Source organism: Coturnix japonica, chromosome 1 (genome assembly GCF_054131305.1).
Source record: "Coturnix japonica strain WE chromosome 1, WE-NBRP24, whole genome shotgun sequence".
Taxonomy (NCBI): domain Eukaryota; kingdom Metazoa; phylum Chordata; class Aves; order Galliformes; family Phasianidae; genus Coturnix; species Coturnix japonica.
The window spans coordinates 94,217,342-94,244,126 of record NC_140663.1 but is presented as its reverse complement, the minus strand read 5'-3'; the positions used below and the strand labels follow the sequence as shown (position 1 = coordinate 94,244,126).

Sequence of the window (26,785 nt, the reverse complement as noted above, 5' to 3'; positions counted from 1 at the left end):
ATGGGTTCAGATATTTTTTCAGAACCGTAGCTTGCATTAGGGTTGTAGGCCTCCATAGAAGGAGAGGCATGCCTACCATACCTAACCTGTGTAACCCTTATAAAGATCATCATGACTCTGACCTATCTCCAGGATAAACTGAAACCAAGAACAGTGTGTATGATATTTAAGTAGTAGTTTTGCCTTTGATGTATGTAGGAGAACAAAAAAAAAAAAAAAAAATCTCATGTTTTACCACGTGTTCATTTTGTGTACTCTCAAAGTAATTAAATACACAGTCATCTTTTCTTTGCCATTGCTGAATATGTAGCCCTTTGATTTCAAGGCTGTCAAGATAAAGCAGATAACAGCAAGCTTCAGATTTGTCAAATGCAAATCTTTTTTAGACTTTCATTTCAAGGGGGATAGATTGCCAAAGGCATAGAATATCATAGGAACATGAAAAAATAGTGAAGGATATTTGACTTTAATATTATGTTTCTTTCATGACAGACAAAGTTTAGGCAAACATCCATGTAATCATAATTAGGCAGAGTTACATTCTTAAAACAAAAAAAAAAAAAAAAGGAGTTAGAGAGAGTAATCCAAATCTATTCTGATGACATACATCAAGAATATTATTTGATTCCTTCTCTTTGAACCTTTTTCAAGTTTTTATTTAAACATCTGCTAGCAAGAGCACTTGTATTAAGCCCTTATGAACTTGATTTAAGCCCTTCCCTTCAGTTAAGAAAAAAGATGAGCAATCTGAAGAGTAGGGCAGAAGCTTTACATGATGTTTCAAAATGCAAAAATCAGCTGTACAAAAATTTACTGCTTAAAATTTTGACTAAAATCTCTTGGCTTACCCAACAGTATTGTGATAAGTTTATAAAGGTGCATGCAATACATATATTTTCCAATTACAACACACATGATGCTTAAAACTAACATTTTTTAGTGAAGCTGAGCCATTTTATATTGGCCTTTGTGTGGAAAAATGGAGACATAGAAGGGGGAAAGTTATGTGATGTAGAAAAATTAAATCCTTGTTTTCTAAGTATGCTTGAGCTTTTCTTTATGTATCCTGTACTTCTAAGTCTGACTAGATTAGGGATCTTTGCCTACTTAGCAAATGTGAAGCAGTCCAGACAGAGAAGAGAGAGGGTTGACAACAGAACTCTCAATCAAGGACTTCAGGAAGCAACTTAAACACAGCAGCAGCAGTTTTCAGAGGTTCTCAGGAGCTGCACTGATCTTTGTGTAGGTGCGACCTCATGAAGAATCGGATTAAACAACACTGTGTTTTGAAAAGTTGCTGTGGATCATGAAACATCATGACGTGAGGAGAAGTAGGTATAATTATATATTATTGTCTCTGCATCCATAAGGGAATTGAGAACGAAACTGGGTTTTGCCTAATGTTTCAGAACACTTGGTATCAACAAAAGTTCAGTTTGGCTGTGCACAGTGCCCGAACCCCCCAGTCTTCCATATAGCATAATTGGGTTTTGCCTATTGTTTCAGAACATTTATCAATAAAAGTTCACTTTGGCTGTGTGTAGTGCCTGAATCTCTCTGTCTTCCATATAGCAGATTAAAGTAGGGATTGCTTTCCTCCTTGTCAGATAAACACTACTGATATGATCATGTAGTTTTTGCGCAGACAATACTTCAAGCAGAATTATGCCAGAAATAGACAGTAGGCAATGTAATGTATTCAGTCTTGCACTATCCTAGGGTTCATTCATTTCCTATGAGCTACAGCAAATTATACTCCTTGTGAGTTACCCTGAGTTGGACAGGCGTGAAATTGGAATCACTATATCCCACTTCTTCATTAGAATTTTCACTTCTCTTGTACACGGCACACAGAATAGCAGATGCAGAATGGACCTACAAGATGACATCTTTTAATGATCATTTGAGTAGATGTGGACACAGTAGTTTCTAATTGCCTAATCTGCTTTGCCTGGACAGAATTTTGTCTGCAAATTGTCTTTCTGGGCTTGTGCATCTGTGATCTCCCACAGAAGTCTGTTATAACAAGCCATTTCTGTAGACGTTTGTTTTGTGTAAAGTCTGCAGGACTGGTGTATGAATGTCTGATTGTGGCTTTTTTTATGTATGCTCCTGAAGAGGAACTGCACTTCAGACTATTGTTTCTTTCAGCCTGAGGAATTCTTTTAAGCTAGAAATATTAAAAACTGCTTTTGTGCTGTAGATTTAAAAGAGAGAGTGATTTTTTTTTTTCTTTTGTAAATAATGGATAACAGTCAAGGAAAAGAACATTGGAAAGAAAGTTCAAGTATGAAGAAAGGGGAAGAGCCAGTTTTACATTCTGTGCATGTTTTTTGTAAGTTTATGTAATTCAAAACACTGCTGTTTTGTAAAAAAAAAGCACAATTTCATCAATCATTATTGCTTAGGTTCATCATTTGTTACGCAAAATTCTCATTGCTTCATAAGGATTTCCATCTATGACTGACATCAGTATGTGGTTCTTAATTACAAGCCAAGTACTTGCACAAGTTGGAAAAACAGTCTATGCACAAAGAAATGGTAATCTGTTGTTAGAAAAGGAGAGAGCAAAAGAATTGTGCAGAATTCATGGCTGGGTGATTAAACCAAAGAATGTTGAGCCAGAAGGTTCCTGAATCGTGATTCCAGGAGATGCTGTGACTCACTGGGTAACCTTGGGTAAATCACTTGACCTTCTTTTGTACCTCAGTCATCTTCACTGAAAATTAGGTGAAAGGCTTGATCTGACTGAAAAATACATGCTTAATTGGCACTAAGCTTTTCAAAGAAAACAAATTACAGTGCCTGCAGGATTTTTTAGCATAGTGTGTTGCTTTGCATGTGGTGCAAGAGCTATACTTTGATATGCTCTTGAGTCTAAGTACTGGAGGTCTCCATATTATCATAAACAAGGGTGATTTTTTTCCAGAAGACTGAACAACTATGATTTATAATCTAGCAAAATCTGAGCTTTACTTGCTGTACATTGATACTTCTTTTGCTTTTTGTATTCCTATACTTGAGATATCCATGGAAAATGAGGTTATATGACTTCTGCACACTACTGACTCAGCGATCCTTTACAGACAGTCTCACAACACATTTTAAGAAAATTCGGAAATATTCACATTGTTGTTTTGCTTCCCAGTACTCCTGGGAAGAAAATAGCTGCAATATAATGTGCCTTACAACACATCCAACATAGCTCTGATGTGCTCCTGATGTACCTGCAGAGTGTTTTGTATTCTGATATTTAGCAAAGATAGAAGTTTTAGATGACTTGTTAGAAATGTTTTCAAGTATTCCCACTTCATTTCAGAAATACGCACCCTACTCCTCAAAGTGCAGAAATTCTTTCTAATCCCACTGGACTTATTTCCTGTTGGTCTGCAGTAGGTACTGGCCTTCAGTAGTTGGTATTGGGACCTTGTACAGTGCGAGGTCCACTGTCAGGAACGCAGAAAGTAAAGGTCCAGGGGTTGATGACTGCTGTTGACTCTTTATTTCTTACTTGAGCATCTGAACAGAGTGCACTGAGATTCCCTTGAGGACTGCACTCCAGATTATATTAGGGCCCAGAGCCTTCAAGTTGCTTTCATACTGTTTTAATTAATTCACTCATGCAGCCACACTTGCTCTCAAATAAGAGGAAGAAAGGCTGTTCAGGAAGACTGACAGTCCTTTTAGCTGGTTGGTCTTTTTGCGTTATGAGAAGGAAACTACAAGGCTAGCTCTTCTTCACTTGCATGAGGGCAAACCCCTGCCTCCTCTCCATCTGTTCCTTTTACCGTTTTGTGCATTCCTACAGGATAACTTAACTAAACACCATCCTGCTGATAAATATATATTATGTCATTTTCACTCAGTGAGAACTGTCAACACCAGTAAGATGCTTCATTAAGTAGAAAACATCAGATGATCTACTAGCCCTTTCTCAATCAGTCATCATTTTACACAGCTGCCAGGAGCCCTTTTTCTTCATTTTTTTTCAGTAGCCTGGTATGAAGTTCATAGTAGTGCGGCAATGTGAGGTACTAAATTTGGCATCCTTCTTAAAAGCTTTCATTTTAAGATTTGTATTTCTTATATCTCATAGCCTTTGCCCAAAGCTTTCACTGGAATTTTGCTTACATGTAGGATCACATGAAGGATCACCCATAACCTTCTCACTTTGGTTCTTATAACGGGAAGCACCCTACCAATAACACATTACTGTCCTAGTCAATATTTCATAATACCAGTGTGTTCATGAGTGATGGTGGGGAGGGGACTTTTCAAATAGAAAGAGAAATGCTCATTGTCTTGTTCTTAGATGCAAAAGGATGAAAGGCACAGGTGTAGAAACACTTTGTTTCTCCTACCTCTGTTCTAAAAAGAGCATACCCTGGAGATTACAGATTGTTGCGGTATTTTGAATTTTGATTATTTCTAATAAAAAGCCAAAACAGTTTTGAGAGTCATCAGAAGCTTGTTGTAATCTAAGTCTGAGCATAATGTTTTAAAACCAGAAGTTAAGATAGAGAGAGATTTAGGTTGTGATAAGAATTAATTAGGAATTTCAGTTCTACAGACTTATTTGAAAGTTGTAAACATGCATTCAAAGTTAACAAGCAAATCAATATGTACAGATGATAGAATTCCTGCATTAAATGCTTTGAACAGTTATTACCCTCACTAATATAAGTGGCAGCTTATTTAAAAGCTCAAATACTGTCAGAGTTCTAGTTTTTGGTTATTCACTACCTTGGGAACCTCTCAAAAAGCATAAGTATGCCAGGTAAGTGATTAATTCTCATCACACTGTAGAACAAAGGCCCAGTTTAATAACCCAAATTAGGCAACTGTTAATGAGGTATGTCCTCAGTTCACCCCATTTATCACTGTGAAGATAAGAGTTACAGTGAACTCTAATTAAAGGTGAAGCCAGTAGCTGGACACTTTCCAAAAGATGACCCTGTTTCAGTTTCTTGTATTCTTGCCAAAGTATTTGGGTTGAAATGTTCTGTGTAGAATAGTTGCCTGAGAAGTGTTTCATTTTATTGATTGATTCTGAACTACAGAGACTGTCCAACTGTTTCTGAGGGGGGAGATCAATTTGCAAACATTTTATACAGAAACTCAGAGCTTCTCTGTTCAAAGTGATGGGCTTGAAATTCAGCTGCAAGCTTCGTAGTTTATGAATGATATTCTTTTGTCTATGTGAAGGAGGAAAAAAAGAAGACCAATTTCAGTATGCAGTGCAGGACTTAAATTCTGTACAGTCAGTACATCTCAGAGGTGATGCTACTCAGGTCTTTTTGGAGTGTTGTTGCCTCAGCAGGCTGCTCATTAATAGACAGATCCACAGTGCTTCACCTCCAGCTGTGCCGATTCCTGCCTTGTGCTCAATTTATGGGACATGAGAAAGGATGGTGGGCAGGAGACGAAAGAGAAGGACAGAGACTATATCATGTTGAGGCATGGAAGCCAGGCACCGCCTGAAGCACAACAAAATCCCTGTCCCACTCCAGGGCATTCACTTTGGCAGATGTAGGATTTCTGTAGTTTAATGTACTGTGACCACATTGCCCTGACATTAGGCAGTTGAAGCTCAGTGCATGGACTGCTGCAGGAGCTGAAAAACACATGTAGGAAAGAAAAAGAGTTCTTTCTGACTCAGGGACTGATGTTGTTGCAAGGAAGATGCCACACACACAGAAAGTGGGTAAAGTGAACATTATAAGTAGCAGAGAGTCTCATAGATGATGAAGCTGAGCAAACAGAAGCATCCTTATTTATTGACATTGCCTGTTATTATGTCATTGATTTTAAGTTGATGTGGGACTTCTGTCAGAAAGATTATGCAGGAGAAGAATGTATATAGAGAGTGAAGTACTTTCAATAGGAATATTATTGCAGTATGATACTAAATCCTTTGTATCACTGAGTTTTGGATTGTTTTGGGTGGTGCTACGAAATGTTGAGCACTCTGAAGTGTAAGCTCTCAGACTGCTGATTCATGCCCAGATACTACTCATATTCTACACCAAACACAGATTCCATGCCATAAAGTTACTCAGATGTACCTGGTTTAGTGAGCATGGTGGTGATGGGTTGATGATTGGATTGGATAATCTGCAAGGTCTCTTCCAATCTTTATGAGTCTATGATTCTGCCTATTAGAAGTCTTCTAGCTTTTGTTATTCTCACACAACTGTTTAGTACCAATCCCAGTGGCTTAAAGTGATACTTCGTTTTCATTATCAGGACCTTGTTCCTTTATTTCATAAACATGCTGCAGTTAAGTAATATCTTGCAGTGTTACAACTATGAGCTCTCTTAGGACAATAAATGCAAAAAAATCTTCCTGCAGCCTTTAAGCATTAGGTGTGTCTCAGGGATGGTTGCTATAGCAGGACTGAGGTCTAAGCCTGGTATTTTCATGTTCAATGAACTAGTTTTATGAAAATACTTCTGCTTAATTGGTTGGAAGTGCGTGCATATTCAAGTGGATTTTGAATTAAATCACAAGAAACTCCAGAGCAAATCAGCAAAGCAATGTGTTTACAGACCTTATTTAAGTACAGAACCACACCGTATATATAAGGGTACCTCAGCAAAAGTTAGTGGATGTGTCTAAAGCCCTGTCCAGAAAATGTTTGCTTAAGTTAGCAGTAAATTTGCTACAAATAATTATTTAATGTCATTAGAGAACAGTTCTAGTTATTTTACTACTAGCCACGTGTTGAGGTTCATTAACACGTTGGCTATGCTTCTCAGATATGACCTGGTGCCATTCACTGCATTACAGTGCAAGCATAATGATAACATTCTGTATAAAGGCAGCCAAAACCAACATCATCTTCATATTTCCTGAAAACTCTCATCATCAGTGTATTTAGATTTTGGCAAAGTCAGAGGTAGTATTCTTCACTGGCACAGTAGCTGAACATTCATTAAACATTTAGCTTATGACACTTCCACATAAGTTGTTCAGTAGGTTAGAAGTGATGCTCTGTTTATTTTGGTTACTCTGCCAGAGAAACACACGTGTCTGAAATAATAATTATTTTTCTCTGCATCAGCATTTGGCTAAAAAAAAGGGATGCCATCTCTTCAGAGCATGTATTCATCTAACACTATGTCAGATTGAAACTTGACATGTAGCTACTGCATGTCAGTACAGAATAAAAGCAGCATTATCTGGTTCATATTGTATCACCAAAGGAAAATGTTATTACCTACAAGAAAAAAATAGGCTCAAATTGTGCACATAAAATACATCAGTAATAAGACTTGCCTTCTGTATGAAAATCTGAATTCTGTTCTTGCAAGAGTTTAATGGTGCCGCACAGCAGTAGTAAATACCAACAAGGAAAAGGCTTCTCTGGAAGTAGTGCCTCCTATTTTATTATGTTGACCCACAATGTCAGAGGTGGATGTTGATGGTATGGCAGGAGGGACTGAACCTTCCCACCAGTATTCCATTACATTTTGCTGCCATGTGACATAAGATAGCAGAGGAGCAGTCTGACGGAATGGCACCTGACGTGGAAATGCAAATTAAGCAAAGGTGTGTAACTGAATTCCTCCATGCAGAAAAAATTACACCAATTGGCTTTCCTTGACACTTCCTGAACATTTTTGGAGACAGAAGAGTGGATGTGAGTGCAGGGAGGCAGTGTGTGGGGCATTTCAACAGTGACAGCAGTGGTATGAAAGACAAGCTGTGTTCCAGACAGCTATGCATAGTTGTCCCACCACAGAATGAAGAGCATCTTGGTGAGCTCATTCACGTGAACTGGTGGATTACAACCACAGAACTGCATATGGAGTGGAGTATGAGCTTCAGTGCATTGAAAAAGATGGTGGCAATGTTAGAATATTGCAGAGTTTGTGCCACATCCTACTGATGCTCACACAGGAGCAGAAAGACCTCTGCATAGAAATTTTCCAGGACCTGTTGAACCAATACAAGGCTAAAGGTGATGGTTTCCTGGATCACATCATTACAGGTGACAAGATGAAGTGTCACCAGTATGAGCCAAAGTCAAAACGGCAGTCCATGGATTGACAACATGTGAATTACTCATCAAAGACAAAGCTCAAGATGCAGCTCTGAGTGGGTAAAGTGATATGCACTGTCTTTTGGTATAGGAAATAGGTTGGACCTTCTGGATTTCCTGGTAACCAGACAAACCATCAATTTTGATCATGACATTGTGTCACTAAGCTGAAGGCTCAAATTACAAGAGTCAGGTCAGAGAAGAAGACAACCTTTCTTGTGCAACATCATAACTCCAGGCTTGATGCCAGTTTGTAAACCTCAGAGTACTTTGCTGATCTTGACTGTGCCATCTTATTATACTCACCGAATAGTCTACATTTGGTGCCTTCTGACTTTCATTTGTTTGGGCCAATGAAAGACAGTCTGTGTGGGCATCATTTTCCTCCCAACAATTCCATCAGAGCAGTGTTGACATAGTGGGTCACCTCCATTAGCACAGATTTTTACAAGCATGACACATAAAATCTTGTTTGTCTCTGACAGAAATGCATAGCTAATGGTGATTACTGTGTTAAGAAATAGATTTTTGTAGCTGAGCATTTGCTCCATCAAATAGTGTTGTTGTGCTCTTTGTATCTGTTCGAGTTTCTGTGGAAGTAAATTGCAGGCATTGCTTTCAGAGCAGTACGACTGGCTGCTCTTAGTCATCATTGGTTCAAATGAGTTGACAGATCAAGGTTCTCTTTTCACATGTCCTGGAGGTCCATTCTCAAATCAGGAACACAGTGTCACTGGGAGCTGGTCTTCTCCAGCCTTATTGCATACTTCTAGTCAGATAGCTACTTTCACAGTTTCAGATGCAGCTAGACAGTGAGTGCTGCCTTTATCTTCTTCCCCTTGACCTCTGTTCCAAAACAGATGAAAACAACATATCATAAATTTTATATACAGCAAATAGATTTTAACTTATTTTCTACTTTTTTTCCAGCCTGTATTGTAGTCATTGTTATTGTTTTTACTGTTGTCGTGGCTGTTACTATGGATATCAGAACATGGTATTCTGCCATCCGTATTCCTTCTTTTGTCATCTTTCAAATAGTATTCAGCAGTTATACCAAAACATAAAACCTAGAGTATGTAGAAGACTTTTAGTTATTGCAGAATAATAAAATGTGTCTCTTCAACCCCACAAGCTATTTGAGTGCATCAGATTTGTTTCTCTGCAGTGGCTCTGAAGGGTGGTCTTTGCCCTTATTAGAGCTCTCTAATTCTGGATGTCTGACTAACCACCTCAAGGGTGACATTGAAGGTTGTGAAAATTAAGTTCAGGCTTGAGCTCCCTGCAGCTTTGGTACCCATTTAGTCTTACATCTCTTGGACAGTAAATTGGTTGTGAGGTAAACTGGTGCACATGTGGAAATTGACGTTAAACCTGATGTTTACAGAGAGAGCAGTATGTTGCCTGCCCAGAGGCTAGAGACAGCAGGAATCAATGAATTACAGTAAAGATTTCTGTTATATAGGGCCTAATCTAGCAGTGGAATGAGCTCCCCTGAATATCCAGGATTTTTGCGAGTTACATTGTGTCCTGCTTTGTGTTCACATTGTTTTGTGTTCTGTAGTATAAATACCCAATAACACATACATTTAAAAATAAAAAGCAGAAAAACCCTAACCAAAAAAAAAAAAAAATCCCACAAAATAAGACATTGTACATTGTACAGTCTACTGGAAAACATTATTCAGATTGTTTGATGTACTGTAGAGGGTACTTGCACATCAACAAGGACTTTTGCATTCATTTAGAGAGATACTGTAAAGTCTTTCTAAACAATAGCAGAAAATCTTTGTTAAGTATTAATTTTTATTACTGCAGATTGTTTGGAAAACATTGAGAACTAAATTCATGACACAAAAGTAAGTACAGTTCACTTTTGTCTTCATCAGGTATAAATCAGCTCAGTTTGGTGACACATCATCTGATGGCACTACATCCTTGCTGTATGCAGTGACGTAAACTCTTTTATCCTCAAGCAGAGATACCACATTTCAAGTGGCATGCTGTGGGCTGCTGTTAGAAATTTGAGAGCAAATAATGCATTTCTTTTTACTTTGACTGTGGGCTCCTGCTATTAAACTCGATTATGAGTCATTGTTTCATTTAATGTATTCATTTGGTTTCAATAGGGCACTTGCTTGGGCTTTCCCATGATGACTCCAAATTTTGTGAAGAGAACTTTGGCTCCATGGAAGATAAACGTCTCATGTCCTCCATCTTGACTAGCATTGATGCTTCCAAGCCTTGGTCCAAATGCACATCAGCAACTATAACAGAATTTTTTGATGATGGTCACGGTATGTATTATGACACCTCTCATCAATTACGTTACTTTTTTCTGTGATATGTTTTTCAAATAATTTATACAAGCTTTTCCATTCCTTTCTTGTCTTGAGACTATCTTGAAAGTGCTTGCAAAACAAGGTGAAGATCTAATAGTCTGGCACAGTTTCATGCCCACATTGTTTGGTTCAAGTGCAAATAAAAAGTTGATGGAGTGCATGTTGGTAGTATGTTGGTTTCAGACAGAGAGTTTGGGGTTTTTTTAAGTACAAAATTAGTCTTGTCTTCCCAAATGCTACAGATAATACTTTTAATAGGGGACAAAAGGAGATTTCCTCACAGAAACTAAAATGGTTAATATGGTCTACTTAGCATTGCGCTGCAGATATGAGCAGAGGGTATGTGCTCTTACCATTAACAGCATTTGTTCTGTTTATAAAGACATTATATTCATTTTGTTTGTGTAGAGGGGCTGTAAACAAGTATTAAGACCCCTCTGTGTGGTCTATGACAGAAGACTGCTTCTGCTCCAGGAGCTTACCCTCCAAGCCATGTAACTAATATGTATTAAATATGTCGTTTACCCTTTGGAGAATAAGTACAAAATTTTCATTTTTTCCAACAAGTAGTAATATAAATTATAGTCTGAACTCTTAAATGAATTTTAAAGTTTTCGTTGTGCTTCCAAAGCAACTGCAGTTCTTAAGCCTTTCAAATTCCAAAATGCTGAGATAAAAATGACATAATTAAGTGAATGGATCAAGTTGTTATGGTAACTGAAATACTTATGGATAAAAAGTATGATATGCCTGCTGAATGTAAAGTTTTTTGCTTTTAAGTATTTTGTTGGCTAATTTCAGTGCTCTCTTAAATATTTTCTCCTGTTTTCTCCTATCTGGAGAATGACTTCATTTTTTTTTTCTCTCAGTTTTATTAGATTCATTAATCTATACTGTCCTATTTTAATGCCCATAATGCTCTGGAATTGTCTTAATATTACTGAGAGAGTTTCTACATCTGAAGAGCCCTTTCCTTTTTGAGTTCAGTTACATTAACTCCCTTTTATCTCACCTGGGAGTTTCACAGTGTGTATTCACTGACCCTATATAGAGTAGAATCTATTCTGCAAGTGTAAGAATGTCATTCTGTACTTTTTTTTTTTTTTTTTTTTTTTTTTTTTTTTTTTTTTTTTTTCCCAGTAGAATAGTGTAGCAGCTTCAAATCCTTCAGAGCTGCATTGTGGTCTCCTTGTTCAGCCTGTGCTGACATCTTGTACAAGAACTTTAGCAGTCCTCCATTTCTGATGCTTTTCACAAAGTCATGTATTCTTTGCTGCACAAGAGGTGCTTAGGATCTGTCAGCTTACTAACAAATGGGTTAGGGTATATTGCCATTTCTGATACTCATGAGTAGTTACCACTCAAGCATGTAGTCCCAAAGATTTATTAATGGGATGAAATAATTCACAGAAAATGTGAGCCTCTGCTCTTATCTGTTTTATTAGTTATGCTATTGATATGCTTTCACAAATACGGTGTTTAGGAAGTGTTTTTTCTTGATAGATTAGGCCTTCGTAGACCTTGTCTAAATCACAGTGTTCCTCTTCTGTTGAAGTTTATCAATATTTAGGTGTTAATTTTAAGTCAAAGATTTGTCCCGACAGAATACAAACACTATCTATGAAATAAGGACCCAGGCCAATGATTTAAACTGCATTTTGTTTGAATTATTCTGCTGAAGCTACGTGTTTTATTTTAGGAATGGAACTCCTTCTGGTATTATTTTCTAGCCAGGGAATGAATCCATAGCTGTAATTTCCATTTGTAATGTACACCAAGTGTACCAAAGCCCAAAGAACCCTGGTAGAGCATGACGACACTTTTCAGGCTGCTTTGGACTGATAATAGGACAGTGCAAACGTGCCATATTTCCACGTTTCTTTCAGAATGAGCATGTGTCTGCTTTTTGAGTTGTTCGTTTTTTTTTCCCTTAGTTGTGAACGATGTATTGCCATGTAGTTACAGTGCCTTCCCTCTCTTTTTCATTTTGAGAAGGTGCTCTGTTGCCATCTTCCCATTGAAAGAGGAAAGTCATATATCTTTCAAGTACTGCTACCAGAGAAAAATAAGTTTAACCATTCAGGTGTAATTCTGAGTGGTGCCATAGACAAAATGTAGGCAAACACACAAAATAGTAAATACAACAGAAGAGTGAGAGAATACAGACCTTCATATACTAGCCTTTCTTTTAAGATGTTTTCACTGAATTTTGTGCAGTCACAGGAATCTGCTTCTTTCATACAAAGCATAAGCAGTCTGCACAGAGCCTTTGGTTTGAATGGGAATGAGTTTATGAACTGTGCTTTGTGACAAACCAGGCATGGCAGTATTGGTGTGGAGAAGCAGATGAATGAAGTGCTTCATATGCTGCTCCTTATGGCTAAGCATAATGAAATGTGAATGTCCAGAAACCTGGATCTGTGAGCACTATTCCGTTATAAAACAGCCAGTATTTTTTCAAACCTTTCTGTTTCCCACATAGATATAGATATTCACGTGTACTGCTTCAACAGAAAGAATCAAAGGGTTGCAGAGTGGCTTAGATAGGAAAAGACCTTAAAGATCATCTATTTCCAACTCCCCTGCTGTAGGCAGGGCTGCTGCCAGCTGGATTGAGTTGCTCAGTGCCTAATCCAACATGACCTTGAAAGCCTCCCTAATCTTAACTCAAATTTTGTAGCAGCCTTTTGTTAGGTGCTGAGGTTCCTATTTTGTACATTTGGTAAGTTATGTTGGGATGTGGGCTCATCACATAAAAGGTACACTATATGTAGTTTGCTATGTAGGTAACTGTACTTAAAGTGGGTGCTTAATTCTCATCATAGCATGGAGGGATCTAATTAACGACATCAGTGATTTGACCGATGCCATCAGTTGTACTAGTGGTTTTGAATTACACCACAAACACGTATTTGTACTAAGCAGTGAAACATCTGACTGCTGACTGAATTGCAGACATCAGCATTACATCCAGTTATGATCAGCTAGATAAATTTCAGTAGAAATGCCTCATCCAAGGTCAACCAGGAGGTCTGGGAATGATCAAGGTGCAGATTCCCAGTCTCCTGAGACCTACTCTGAGAACTGTAATCATCCTTGTCATCATATCACTATTTATTTTATGCTTATAGGATGACCCCAGACAGCAATTTGACATTTAGGAAGAAAATGCTCAATTAGTGTCCAGAAGACAGTGACATTTATTACCATCTGCTTTTAGCCAACCCTTTGTAAGGTACTAATTGCCTTTATTGTCATGCCAACCACTAGACCGTGGTATGACTGCCTATAGTTTATTGTGTTTAGTCTGACAATTTAGTGTTCTTTGTAGCCTGAAAAAAGGAATATTTCTATTTTAATTAATTTATATCCTGGTTATCTGCTTCCTGAACAGATTTTATTCTGCCTTCCAAGTCTGTATTGCACATATCACCAAGGAGAGAGAATGAGAATGAGTTGGCTTGATTAACTTTGTCATCAGTCAAGAATGTTGCATTAGTCCAGGACACCCAGATGTTCTTTGGTACTCAGGACAAAAAATGGGAGTAGTAGTGTATGTGTGCTCTGTATGCTGTAATGTAGTGAATTGCTGTTCTTTGCCTCTACCTAATATATTTTTTGAGAGCAACTACTGCTGGTGGTTTTGTTTTCAGAAACTCCAGGGAAAGAAAAAACACATCTGTGCATCCTCACTCTTCACCATGTCTTGAATGTTTTATACTGTAAAATAATTTGAATGCTAGGATACAGTTAATTTTCTATTTAGTGGTACCCAGATCATCAGTTAGCATTTGCACATCTTGTCTTAGTAAAAAATGTTAGCATAATCCAAATCAAAAGTAAGGCTAAGGTAAATCGTGGTCAGCAAAGAACAAATACAACAACAAGTTTAACAATGTGATAGTTATTTGGTAGTCAGTGATGATACAGTTGATTTGAATAATTGGTCTTTGTCTTAAGAGTAAAGAAGGAGAAACTTCAAAGCTGGAGGGAAGACACAAGCCATAGAGTCATAGAGTATTTGGTGTGACTTTAATCCATTTAGTTTCAATAGTGAAATTCTTAGAGACCATTTTTTCACCCATGATTCATCTGAAGAATACCAGTATAGGTTGCAAAGTATGTAAATTGAGGTAAGTTATTTTGGCCAAAGATAAGTGAAGTTTGACAAGACCACAAACCCCTTTCAAGGTATAATAAAATATTATTGTAAAATAGGTTATATAATAGTTCTGTATGTCAACAACCAAATTTTTCAGTAGTAAACAAAATCTGTTAGTAGATCCTATAGAAGCAAAATGGGAATTCTCATTTTTAGAGCATGCCAGACAAATTCTAACTTCTGCAATATATATCAGCACACATATTCAGTTCTGTAATTTATATTTATTCTGGTTTTTTTTTCTTGTCTTTCTGGGGTGGCTTTCTTGTGCATTTTTATATAAAATTTATAGCCCTCTACAAACTGATTCCAGAAACACCCAACTACCACTCTTTACAAGGGAAGCCCAGTCTAGATTTACCGCCAACAATAGATTTGATATTTATTTTGTATTTTTCCTTTGATCTGTTTGCTTGTGTGTGTGTGGTTTTGGAGGGGAAGGCATTTATTTTTTTATTTCTCTTTAAGTGCCTCACAGTCTGCATTTTGTAATTTGAATATCAGACTTCTCTTTAGAAACATTACCATTTGTGATGTTCTGGCTCAAAATTCAAACGACCGCTTTGCTTACTTTACCAGGACTCCTCTTGATCATTTTGTAAAACACAAATTGATAGAGTAGAATGTGTTCTGAGTCAAGTGAAATAAAAGAAAGTAGAATGGAAGACCAAAGGGACCTGAATAAAACTTATTTACACTTATTTTCTTGGATTGGAAATACCTTGACACCTGCTTTGCTTCAGGGAGAGACCACAGTCGCTTTAAGATGAGCTCATACAAAACCTGTTGACACCTTAGAGACCATTTTCAATGACATCAGTGTCCTTCAAATGAGGTCCACTATCACAACTGGTCTCCCTAATTTGAATGACAGATTTGCAGCACTGCAGAAAAAAATAGTTAATGAGTAATAATAGGTTGGATTGTTCTTTTAGGTAACTGTTTGCTGGACCAACCAAGAAAGCAGATCCTGGGCCCTGAGGAGCTTCCGGGACAAACCTATGATGCCATTCGTCAGTGCAAATTGGCATTTGGACCTGAATATACAGTGTGTCCTGGGATGGATGTGTGCTCTCGCTTGTGGTGTGCAGTTGTTCGTCAAGGTCAGATGGTGTGTCTGACTAAGAAGCTGCCTGCTGTGGAAGGAACACCATGTGGAAAAGGGAGGATCTGTCTCCAGGGAAAATGTGTTGACAAAACCAAGAAGAAATACTACTCGGTAAGTTACCAGCTGTGATTCTAGGGAAATTTAGAAGGCGTAATCCTGAAAGTAAGAGTGAAAGGCACTTTATTATGAAAGTCAGATTGAAAGCTGCTGTATTTTTAGCAAGTAATTGGAGTGTTAGTGGTGAAGGATACAGGAAAAATGCTACTGAGTTTCAGGAAGCATGTTTTCTTCTTGAAGTTTGGAAGCCTACAGTCCTGGAAAACTGAGACCATCACTTCAGAATAGAGGACACCCATTCAATAAGACAGGTCTCAGGATGCACGGAAAGATTGTCAAGGAATGATTCACAGCTTCCTGACTTCTTGGCAATGGACTCTCAGGCAAATTAGATATGAAAACTTAGTTTACAGCCCGCACGTGGAAGTCTCCAGGGAGCTAACTCTCATGAAGAGAAAAATTGAAGAAGTTCATCCTGGATATAAATTCTAGAGCAGCCAAGCTTGTACCTACAGTGAAGGAGTTCCCTCTGTCAGTTAAATACCCCCAAAGAGGCTTGTGAAAGTCCACCAGGTTGGAATTGTCAGCTGCACAGTTCAGATGCTTTGAAATTAACTGGGAAGACAATAGCACTGCTCCTTCTGTTGTACCTATAGGAGGAATACAGAAATGTAGAGCTCTGTGAAGATAATTACAAAATACAAGAGCCATTCAAATCAAGCAGCAGACTTTATAACGCTCTTTTTTTTTTCTTTTTACGGACTGGTATATTTCTTGGCACAATATCTGTTAATTGTTGGAATATGCTATAGAGTCAAACTGGCGGAGCTGCAATATATATCTGAAGGCTCAATCTCTTGCCAGTACTCTTGAAATGTTAAGCTGCTGCTTCAGAAGGAGCTTCGTCTTTACTTTCACTGCCCAAATTTTTGATTTTTGTGTTCGTTTACTGCCTTAAAAACAATCTGAAATACAGTCTGAATTATTTAAAAAGTGAAAAGCAGAAGCAATTGCCTAATCTTAGACTTAGAATACTGTTAATGTAATTTGGGTGTATGGTGAAACTATGAATATTTAGTCATATTTGTAGTATATGTGTGAAGTAGGTAACTGGAAACAAAACTCATCAACGTAAAGTCAGAATTCAGGTATCCTTAAGAATGCTTGCTTATGTTAATTAGATCTCATAATACAGAGCAGTATCTACTTAGAATAATAATTGCATTTATTATTCATAGATAGTCTTATGAATATGCTCTGGAGCCAGATCCTCTGGAGATGGATTACCAGGCCTGTTGGTGGCAAATTAGTGCCAAACCAGATGCCATAATTCTGCAGATAATATAAATTAATTTTGCCGGTAGAAAGAAGGCTCCTAACACCTTTTTATCCCTGCTAAAACGACCAAGGAAGCACCTTCAGTTGGGGAAAACATTAGCAATGTCTTTGAGATTTTGCACCTAATCACATTTGGATGATGTCCTTACCTTCCACTTCTCATATATTTCAGGCATCAAGCCATGGTAACTGGGGGTCATGGGGACCCTGGGGACAGTGCTCCCGTACATGTGGTGGAGGTGTTCAGTTTGCTTATCGTCACTGCAATAACCCAGCTCCTAGAAACAACGGCCGGTACTGCACTGGCAAGAGGGCCATCTATCGATCTTGCAATGTCACACCTTGCCCAGCAAATGGTATGTTAGCTGATGCAACATCTGTGTTCATGGATAGTAAATGTTGAACTTCTACTGAGAAAGGAAACATCCAAGATCTGTGCTTACCAAGGAAGACTTTCATCACTAATACAATGTGATAATTATTCTCTTATCCCTACTCTGACCTCATCAGTAAAGGACATCAAAAGTAAAGAAATTTCAGTCCTAGAAGATGAATCATAAAGCTAAATCCAGTCTTTCATAGCTTATTGTGTCATTAGAAGGTTTCCAAACTCTAAAAGAATGAAGGATTTGAAAGGCTATTCTAAATAAAGAGGTGAAATATCATAACTTAAAAAGTTGTGTAAAAAAGAAATTTCTGTGTGTACATAATGATATCTGCAGCATGGTCTGAAATGGTCACTAATAATGTTAATCATTCTACAGCTAAATCTTTTCGACAAGAGCAGTGTGAAGCAAGGAATGGTTATCAGTCTGATGCAAAGGGTGTCAAAACGTTTGTTGAATGGGTCCCCAAGTATGCTGGAGTGCTTCCTGGAGATGTTTGCAAGCTCACCTGCCGAGCCAAAGGAACGGGCTATTATGTGGTATTTTCCCAAAAGGTAATGGCATCTCCAATCATGATTTCATGTTCCAGATAAATAGTGTCCTGTATCTTAAAAAACAGTTCCCTACAACAAGGGAGAATGCATTAATCATATGATTTAAAGATTTAACTGTGTGATTAGATGCAATGGTTACATCCAGTTGTTACACATTAGTACCAGAACTGACCTCTAAAATTAGACAAGTTTTTCCACACCTCAGTATATGAGTCCATAAAAATACAGGCCTGCAAGAGCACTCTGCAGTGGTTTCTTTTCAGTTGTGCTTAAAGGACTTTTACCTGGAGACTCATCTGTGAGTCTGGGGGCTTCTGGATGAGAGAGAGAACCACAGCTGATGTATAAATTTTCTCCTGAATGATTTTAAGGATGTCTGGATTAACTCATACAAAACCAATTAATAAAAACTAATTTGCCAATTAGTATAGATGTGACTTCTGGTCAGTTTGTCATAACAGATACAATTTGAACTGAAATATCTCCCGCACTTATGCTGGCAGTTTTCTGCCTTTAACGGTTACATATGCATTAATGGAGTGAACTGAAATTAACAAGTGAAAAGCATACAAGTACTATTACTATTAGCAAAACGTTGCTAATGACCTTGTCATAAATGTCTGGGTCACTTTAGTGCTTTACTTCACACCGCTTTCAGCCCTTTGCTAAATTTCATCTGCTGTAGCACTGGGAATGTTAGAGAAACTCAGTCTGGGTTGTCAGGGTGGAAACTGTTCTGTATGGGTGACATAAATAAGGTTTTTTGCCAGTCGGATTCACAAAAGCAGTTTTGCAGTTTTTGTTTTTTTTTTCCTGTGGTTGTTTTAACTAACAGGCATTTGATTACCTAGGTAACTGATGGTACTGAATGTCGGCCGTACAGTAATTCAGTCTGTGTCCGGGGAAAATGCATCCGAACTGGCTGTGATGGCATCATTGGTTCGAAGCTCCAGTACGACAAATGCGGAGTGTGTGGTGGAGATAATTCAAGCTGCACAAAAGTCATGGGAACCTTCACCAAAAAGAGGTATTGATCATGAGTATTAGTAAATGTATCTTGTGCAAATAGTAGCTATATTTGTGTGCTTCCCTCCTCTAAATGCAATTTACTTTCATATGAAAATTAAGTAAACGCATACATTGCCAGTGCTTTATTGCACTGTTCAGATGTTTACAGCTGGCCTCTTAAAATACCCTGGAAGTGGCAAATAATCACCTAAGAAAACACTGCACCCAGTTCATTTCTGACATAAAGTACCAAGGATACAGGTGAGCACCCAGTCACAGGAAGTCTGCCTACAGTAAAGTACAAAATCTACTGTTTTCCAGTCTTGCTGTGCCAGGTGGTGTGTGGTTTTTAGAGGAGAGAGTGAAGGGAAGACAGTGATTAATCAGAAAGCTATTGGTGTCAGCGGTATATCTAGATATATCTGAAACTCAAGGTTTCCCAGGTGATGCTGTGTTGACAGGGCACACGTTAGGAATGTATTTAATATCATCTAGTAGTTATCATCATTTAGCAACAGATTCCTTGCATAGTTAGTAAAGAGAAGCAGGCAGCATTAGTGCACAGCTGTAAAAGTAATCCTTGGTAGCTGAAAGTGATTATACGCTAAAATACCTTTTCACACTGCTGAGTATACAGGGAGCTTAGGTAACTGACTAGGCAATATGTCAGAAGTACACGCAGGCTTATATGTGACATTTTCTATATCCCTTACTGTTCACTGTGATAATATTGGTCTCCAGGTGGACAAATATTTTTTTTAAGTTAAAACATTTATAGCAGTCATCCATAACCCATTTTTCTGTCAGAGTTCAGCTTTTAAGTATGATACAACTTAATATAAGTAAAACAAAAGCAACTCCCCCATGGTTTTTCCTGACTCTGCAAAGCAGAAGCAAACTTTGTACCAAGATTACCAATGTCGAGTAAGTCTGCCTTCTGTCTGTATTCTTGTTCCCCTTAGAGTTTATATAAGAGTTAGGATTTCTTAACCACTGTTTGTATAGATAGCAGGTTCTCACTGGACAGCTGTAATGACCCACTCTTAGAAACTTCCTTTCAGCCAAACATTTATACGCAGCACACAACATCTTTTAAAATGTACATCGAATTTATGTCTAACAAATTCTTGCATACACGCAAAACACCACTAGAATTTGAAATCTGACTCCTGAAAGGACCTTTTATTTCTATACATTTTGACACACTGAGTAATAGTAGTCAAAAACTTCAAAAGAGAGTTTGTTCTATAAAATAACCATAACCAATCTTCTTCTTGATAAACCAATGATAATTCACCCAAGAATGCTGAAATACCTCTTCTAAAAAGAATGACTTTCCATCCAACTTAGTACTTATATAAACCAAATCTTTTATAATTTGTAAATATTGAATGAATACTGAACATTAAATATTGAATGAAAATTCTGAAATGCCTGAACAAAGAAGACTGTGTGACATACACTTCCTGTGCTTCAATAGTAACCCTTATGTTGCAGTCCTGGTTCCAGGAGAAGTGCTAGAGAGACCCCATGAATTTTAGAGAGGCCAGATTTACAGTGTAGATATAATTGGTAACAGTGAGATTCTACTTTAATCATTCCAGTGAAGGTGCCATCTTACTCCTCAAATCATGGCTTTAACTGAAATGAGACCAGTTGGAGTGTAAAATACTAATTTGACCTTGCTGCATTCAGGGTGTTGTCACACTTAGTAATAATCAAGCTGTAAGTAATGTGTGTGTTCTAACTTGATTTTGATTGAGTTTATTTTTTTATTGGGAAATTGATTGATATAATTCCTTTATGCAAGTAATTGATTTTAAAAAGAAACCCTACGTTAAAATAGTAAAATCATAATTGTCTATAAATAACTTTTGCATATTAAAAAAAAAAAAAAAAAAAAAACAGTAAAATTATCTTTCTCCTCTGAAAAATATCAGCATAGCAGCTCCCATTTTGCTGCCCACTACCAAACTATGGCAACCTGAACATTAAGTGTGCAGGGAAACTATTAAATGCACAAGAGCAAAACTAGTGTTTTCTGTCAAAAACAATTGCCACCACAACATTTGCTTGTTCTTTTTTTCTCTTTAAAAAAAGCCCAATGTTCTGGAAAACACTTTCCTAATAACTTTTTAAAAGGGCCATAAAGTTAAATAGTCAGAAATTGGGAAAGAGGGGCTGCACATGCTTCTTTTTGCGCATGGAATGTTGCATTCTCTAGCATTTCTTTTTTTTTTTTTTTTTTTTGAACAGATGATTTTGTAACTTTAATAATGTGTTTTAACAGAGTCATTTTGGCAACTGTTAAGTAAAAGCATTTCTTCAGTGCTGTGGAGCAGAGACACCCAACTTGTTATTTGCACAATATTCATTCCTTCAGGTTTATAGTGGTGATAAATTAAAGAAGTTTTAGTAGTTGTCCTGTAAGTGCTTGAAATAGCATGGGAATGGAACAAGCATTTAATCTGTAATCTCTGTAGTCTCTACTTGTGAAACCACTGTTTGTGAAAGTGGTAGGCCAATTCCAGGGGACTGTCGCTCTCCTGCATTGTATGTGTATTTTCTCATTTCCTTTCCTATACCCGTCTCAGCACTGGGCGCTTAATATACAAGGTACTTGCAGAATGGTTTCATCACTGGTTTAGAAATGAAAATAAGTGTTACCAAAATCCAGCTGGTAGCCTGCAGCTACATATAGTGTTCAGCCTTCTGAGTGTATCACTATGGTTAGAACAAATTATATACTTGAGATAGTAAAAGCTCTGGTACACTTGCAGGTTTTGAATGCTTGTCACTTTCAGTAGAAAAGTGAAATATCTCTTCCTAAGTTTGCATTAAAGCTTTTCATAAGTACTTACTAAGAGAACTTTGTGCTTCAAATTAAGCATTTGAGTGCACCTTCTATTAGACGCTGAACAATTCATCTTTAGCTTTATGAATTTCAAAGTAAACAATTTTTTTCTCTGTGATCAAGATCATTTTTAAATGTTCCCAAGGTACCTCTATCCAGCTGTTACTCTGCTCATGCTTTCCTTAATCATTATGGCAAAGACAGCAAGAAACAGCTGTAACCAATGCATATCTCATTATCTTTCCTTGGCACGGAAAACTTGCATCATATTTCATATCTCCCACCCTTTGCTGAAGTATATAAACTATCTGTTATTTTTCATTCCTCTTGGATTTCACTCGTGAAAAATCATTCCTAAAGCTGAAGATTAAGCAGTTTGAATTAAGCACAGTAGAAATTTCTTCAAGAACATAGCGTTACAAATGACAAATAATTGAACCTGATTAAATTAATCTCAAATGTGCCTCAAGCCAGATGGATTTGGGGCCTGAATGAAAATGAAGCAAGTTGCATCTTACCAGTGACTTCATTAGGCTTTGCACTAAGATTTGAGGTTTATTTCACAGCAGCTACTGAATACTTCTTTTTGTTCCCCTCTGCAGTAAGGGCTACACAGATATAGTGAAAATCCCGGAAGGAGCAACTCACATCAAAGTTCGGCAATTCAAGACTAAGGACCAGAGCAGGTTTACTGCCTACCTGGCCTTGAAAAAGAAGAACGGTGAGTACCTTGTCAATGGAAAATATATGATCTCCACTTCAGAAACAATCATCGATATCAATGGGACTGTCATGAACTATAGTGGCTGGAGTCACAAAGATGATTTCTTGCATGCAATGGGACACTCTGCCACAAAGGAGGTTCTTATAGTGCAGATACTTGCAACTGACCCAACTCAACCAGTGGACGTCCGTTACAGTTTCTTTGTGCCAAAGAAGCAAGGGCAAATGACTAACTCTGTCTCTGGCAGTGGCAGCAGCAGCAAAGTAACTCCACAGCTCACGCAACCCCGGTGGGTGACGGGGCCATGGCTTTCTTGTTCTCGAACATGTGACACAGGATGGCACACCAGAACTGTCCAGTGCAAAGATGGACATGGAAAACTAGCTAAAGGATGTCTTCTCTCTCAGAGACCATCAGCATTTAAACAGTGCTTGTTGAAAAAGTGTTAACCTGTGGTTGTGATCTTCTTTAAAAGAGGTTTGATGAAGCCATTGTTGACATACTGGTATTAGGTCTGCCCAGACAGAGAGAAGCAAAGGCTTCGGTGTATTTGCATAAAGTCTCAAATTATGGGCAGAATCTGCCTATTTGGACCAAATGAAGATGTGCACTGCTTTGAAAAATAGTAGGGTGATCTTGATCTGTTTAAAAAAAAGAAGAAAAAAAAAAGAAAAAAAAAGCATTAAAGTTGTTATAAGCCCTCTATGTCTGCAAAAATATAAAATAATGAAAAAGAAGAAAATCTAGGAAATGGAGGATCCTGGGATTTTTGAAGGTTACAGAATCATCTCCCCTTTTTCACCTACCTCTAATACAGTATGTCCTTAGAAAATATCACATGTACCCACGATACCATGGAAGCTTATTTTATACTATTTTGTAAATATATTTGATTTGGTATGTCACTTTATATCACTTGGTTCTACTAAAAAAAAATCAAAAGACAAGCTATATAAGCGAAATGATTGACCAAAGTATATCTGCAGCCCTTCTGGACTTAGTCCAGTCTTCAGAAATGGCTGCAGATGTTTTACTGGAAAATGAAGGGCTTGCTGCTGGTTTTAAAAAGTAATTTGATTTTGACAAAGGGAAATGAATGTTTGTTCTAGGGATTTCCTGATAGCAGATCATAATTCTATGACAAACACTGTGTTTCCACCAAGGAATTCTCAGAGGAGCACTGCAAGAGTTTGCAGACCAGGGATCCCCATAGGTACACTGCTCATGTACCAACACTGTCAGCAGCTCCCTACCATAAAAGTATGTCAGACACGTATAGGAGGAATATTTATCTACCAGAAAGAATATGTGTACCTTTTGCTTGGTAAACACTCCACTAGTTCCAGCTTTGTCACAGTGTGGAATCCCTGTTGCTGATGAACAATAGCTGCTAGCTCCTTCTTTCCAAAAAACAAAGGCATACTGTATTTTGTAGAAACTAGTTAGAAAACCAAAAATTACAGGTATGATAAACAAGTGTCTTCTAACTCAGATATTCTGAGGCTATGTTCAACTGCTTTCTTTGTTATTTTCTCTACGGCTTCCAACTTGAATATAACAATGTGTAATGTACCTTCATCTTTTGAAGAGGCTATAAAGGTCAAAAAAACACAGCAAGCAGTTAATATTTTATCACCATTTTGTCCATCATGTCTAACTCTGGTATTCATCTTACCAGCAAAAGTTTGTAACTGTTTGTCTTTTTTGTTTGATTTTTTTGGTTGTTTGATTTCCACGTTTTGTACATCTACCACATTTGGAAGGAAGAGATGTCAGTAGGAAGTCAAACCACATCAGGATGTGGAGGACTTACCCAACATCAATAAGACTGTTTCCACAGTATAGGCAGAAGCTAGTAATATTTCCCTTGTCAGCAGCTTCTGAATCCCATTATTATCTGGCGGAAGTTAGTGACTGAGGAAGGACATTTCACCAAATGCAGGTAACAGGTGGGGAGTCCTGACACCAACGTGTGTTAGAATTGCTTCCTTTCTTATCAGCAGGCTCTGAATTAAACCCTAGAATGACAGGTTTGTACCTGTCATGATGAAGGTGGTAGAACTCCATCCATCTTTTATTTCTCAGTTTGTCCACACAGGAGAGTGTGAGTGCAGGAAGATTTTCAGACACAGCTATGAGTCATTGGTACTTAAAACTACACTTCCCCAGGCTATTCAGAAAATCCCAGTCATGAAATCAGTAAAGAAATCTTGTTTGTGTTGCAAGAAGGGCAGGTCTCACTCCAGGCTGACACAAACATGTTTTTGCAACTCTGGCATGTTTGTTTGAATTCTAGAAAGCATGTGATGATTTTAAAACAGCACAGAGTTGCTACATCAAGAAGTTGAAACCTGGAGAAATATCTGTTTTTGTACTCTATTCTAAGTAAACACTAGTAGGGACAGGGCATCCTTTTTAAAAAGGAACTACAAAGGAATGTTATTAGTCATCTTCAGCTTTCGAGAATGGTGCGACCTTCCAATAAAAGTGCAAAACATGGATCTTGAGGAAAATTAGCTGCTTAATAACTGATGCCAACCTAAGAACTTAAATCAAGGCTCTGAATATTTGCAGATTTCTGGAACTGCTTATGTCTTCTCTACATTACAACATAAGATCATGTTTGAAGTGTCTTATTTTCCTTTCAAGTAAACCAATTTTTATACTTGTATTTGTATAAACACGTGTTGTAGGGCTCTTAAGGAAGATCATAACAAGTAGAAACCATCATGAGTGGAAAGATAAGGAACAGATTTAATGTTTGTCTAGGCCTACAGCTGCTGAATTAATTGGCATTTATTTTTCCTGTGTTGTATCAGAATAGAGACAGAATGTGCAAGTATTTGTGTTTGCATTATAGAAATAATTTATTATGTAGTCAACAAAATGAGTAAGGCTTTTGGATGTTATTCAGACTCCAGGAGAGTAATACCATAAACGGGTATAAATTTAAATCTTCTTTAGATCAAGACTATCTTTTTCATAGAAAGAGTCTATTTTTAAAAAGTAAACAAATGTGAAAGCAAACCAGTATGCTGATTCTTTTCTATTTTTGCCGATGTAGTAGTGAAGGAAATGTGCAAGAACTTGCTTTTATGTAAAATCATAGAATTGTTTGAGTTGGAAGGGACCTTTAAGACTCATCTGGTCCAACTTCCCTGCAATGAAAAGGGACATCTCCAGATTGATCAAAGCCCCCTCCAGCCTAATGGAAAGGGAACAGACCAAGGAAGCCATCCTAAAAGTGTGAGGTCGAGCAGCCTGCTATACCCAACATTTGCTTCTTAGCTTATCTTTGTAACCAAACTGCAATTCCCGACTTTGCTTATTTCACTTATAGCTATTTCATGTAGCTGATGAATGAAAAATTGGTGCAAGGTATGTGAATTTGTCATTACAGTTTGTGCTCCAAACTAAATTCCTCGTTGGTCATACAGTTACATCATTGTTTACATTACTACTGAGTCTTGCCAAACAAGATTCATAAAACACTTCCAATGGATAGAGGTACTGTCTCAGGAGCTCAGAATATAGAAATAAACAAGCTTCAGCATTAAATTCACTGTGGACTGTTGGGGACACATCTCCAGTGCCTTAGATTGGACCCCCTTGGAATCTGTGGGTTTTTATCTGCGTGTCAAATGAGACAGTGTAATTAGGAAAAGCCTATAATCTGCAGTTTGATTGCATGAAGTTCAGCTTATCTGCCTTCCTGTGGAAACAGTTTTATCACAAGGGGAGAGGGAATAATCTTGTGGATTAATTACAATTGTATTTACAAAAAAAAAGAAAAAGAAAAAAAAAAAGAAAAAAAAGCACAGCACTGAAAAAAAAATAAAGTAATTTATTTGTTTTTACAACTAGTATGTGAATGGATGTAATGAATTTATTTATTCTTATTTAACAAAAATATCAATTGTGCAAATTCTATATTTAAAATGTTTGCTATCATCTCTCTCTCTTTCTTGCTCTCTTAATTTATGCTTCAAATTTGTGTTGAAAGTGAGTTTACATAATGTATGGCACTGGTTACTTTTTGTTTGTTTTCATTTAGAAAGCTTTCTGCATGGAACAGGAGTATATGTGTATACGTGTGCACACTGTATAGATGTATATTCCTTTTCTGCTGCCATCTTTCTTAGAGAAGTTCATGACACCCTATGCTCAAAGCTCCTTGTTACACTTCGGCTCTAAAATATCTCAGTCA

The 26,785-nt window shown here is 37.5% G+C and overlaps 1 protein-coding gene across 1 annotated transcript in view; it reads left to right on the top strand.

Annotated features, from left to right (window-relative positions):
- The window catches only part of ADAMTS5 (ADAM metallopeptidase with thrombospondin type 1 motif 5), a 44,464-nt gene extending 18,023 nt beyond the window's left edge, over nt 1-26,441 (top strand). The window contains exons 3-8 of the mRNA XM_015881917.3: nt 10,175-10,342; nt 15,485-15,768; nt 17,225-17,408; nt 17,817-17,992; nt 18,844-19,019; nt 22,457-26,441. Coding sequence (XP_015737403.2) covers nt 10,175-10,342; nt 15,485-15,768; nt 17,225-17,408; nt 17,817-17,992; nt 18,844-19,019; nt 22,457-23,027 — 1,559 coding nt within the window. The 3' untranslated portion in view covers nt 23,028-26,441. The remainder of the gene's footprint in view (nt 1-10,174; nt 10,343-15,484; nt 15,769-17,224; nt 17,409-17,816; nt 17,993-18,843; nt 19,020-22,456) is intronic.
- Nucleotides 26,442-26,785: the final 344 nt, after the last annotated feature.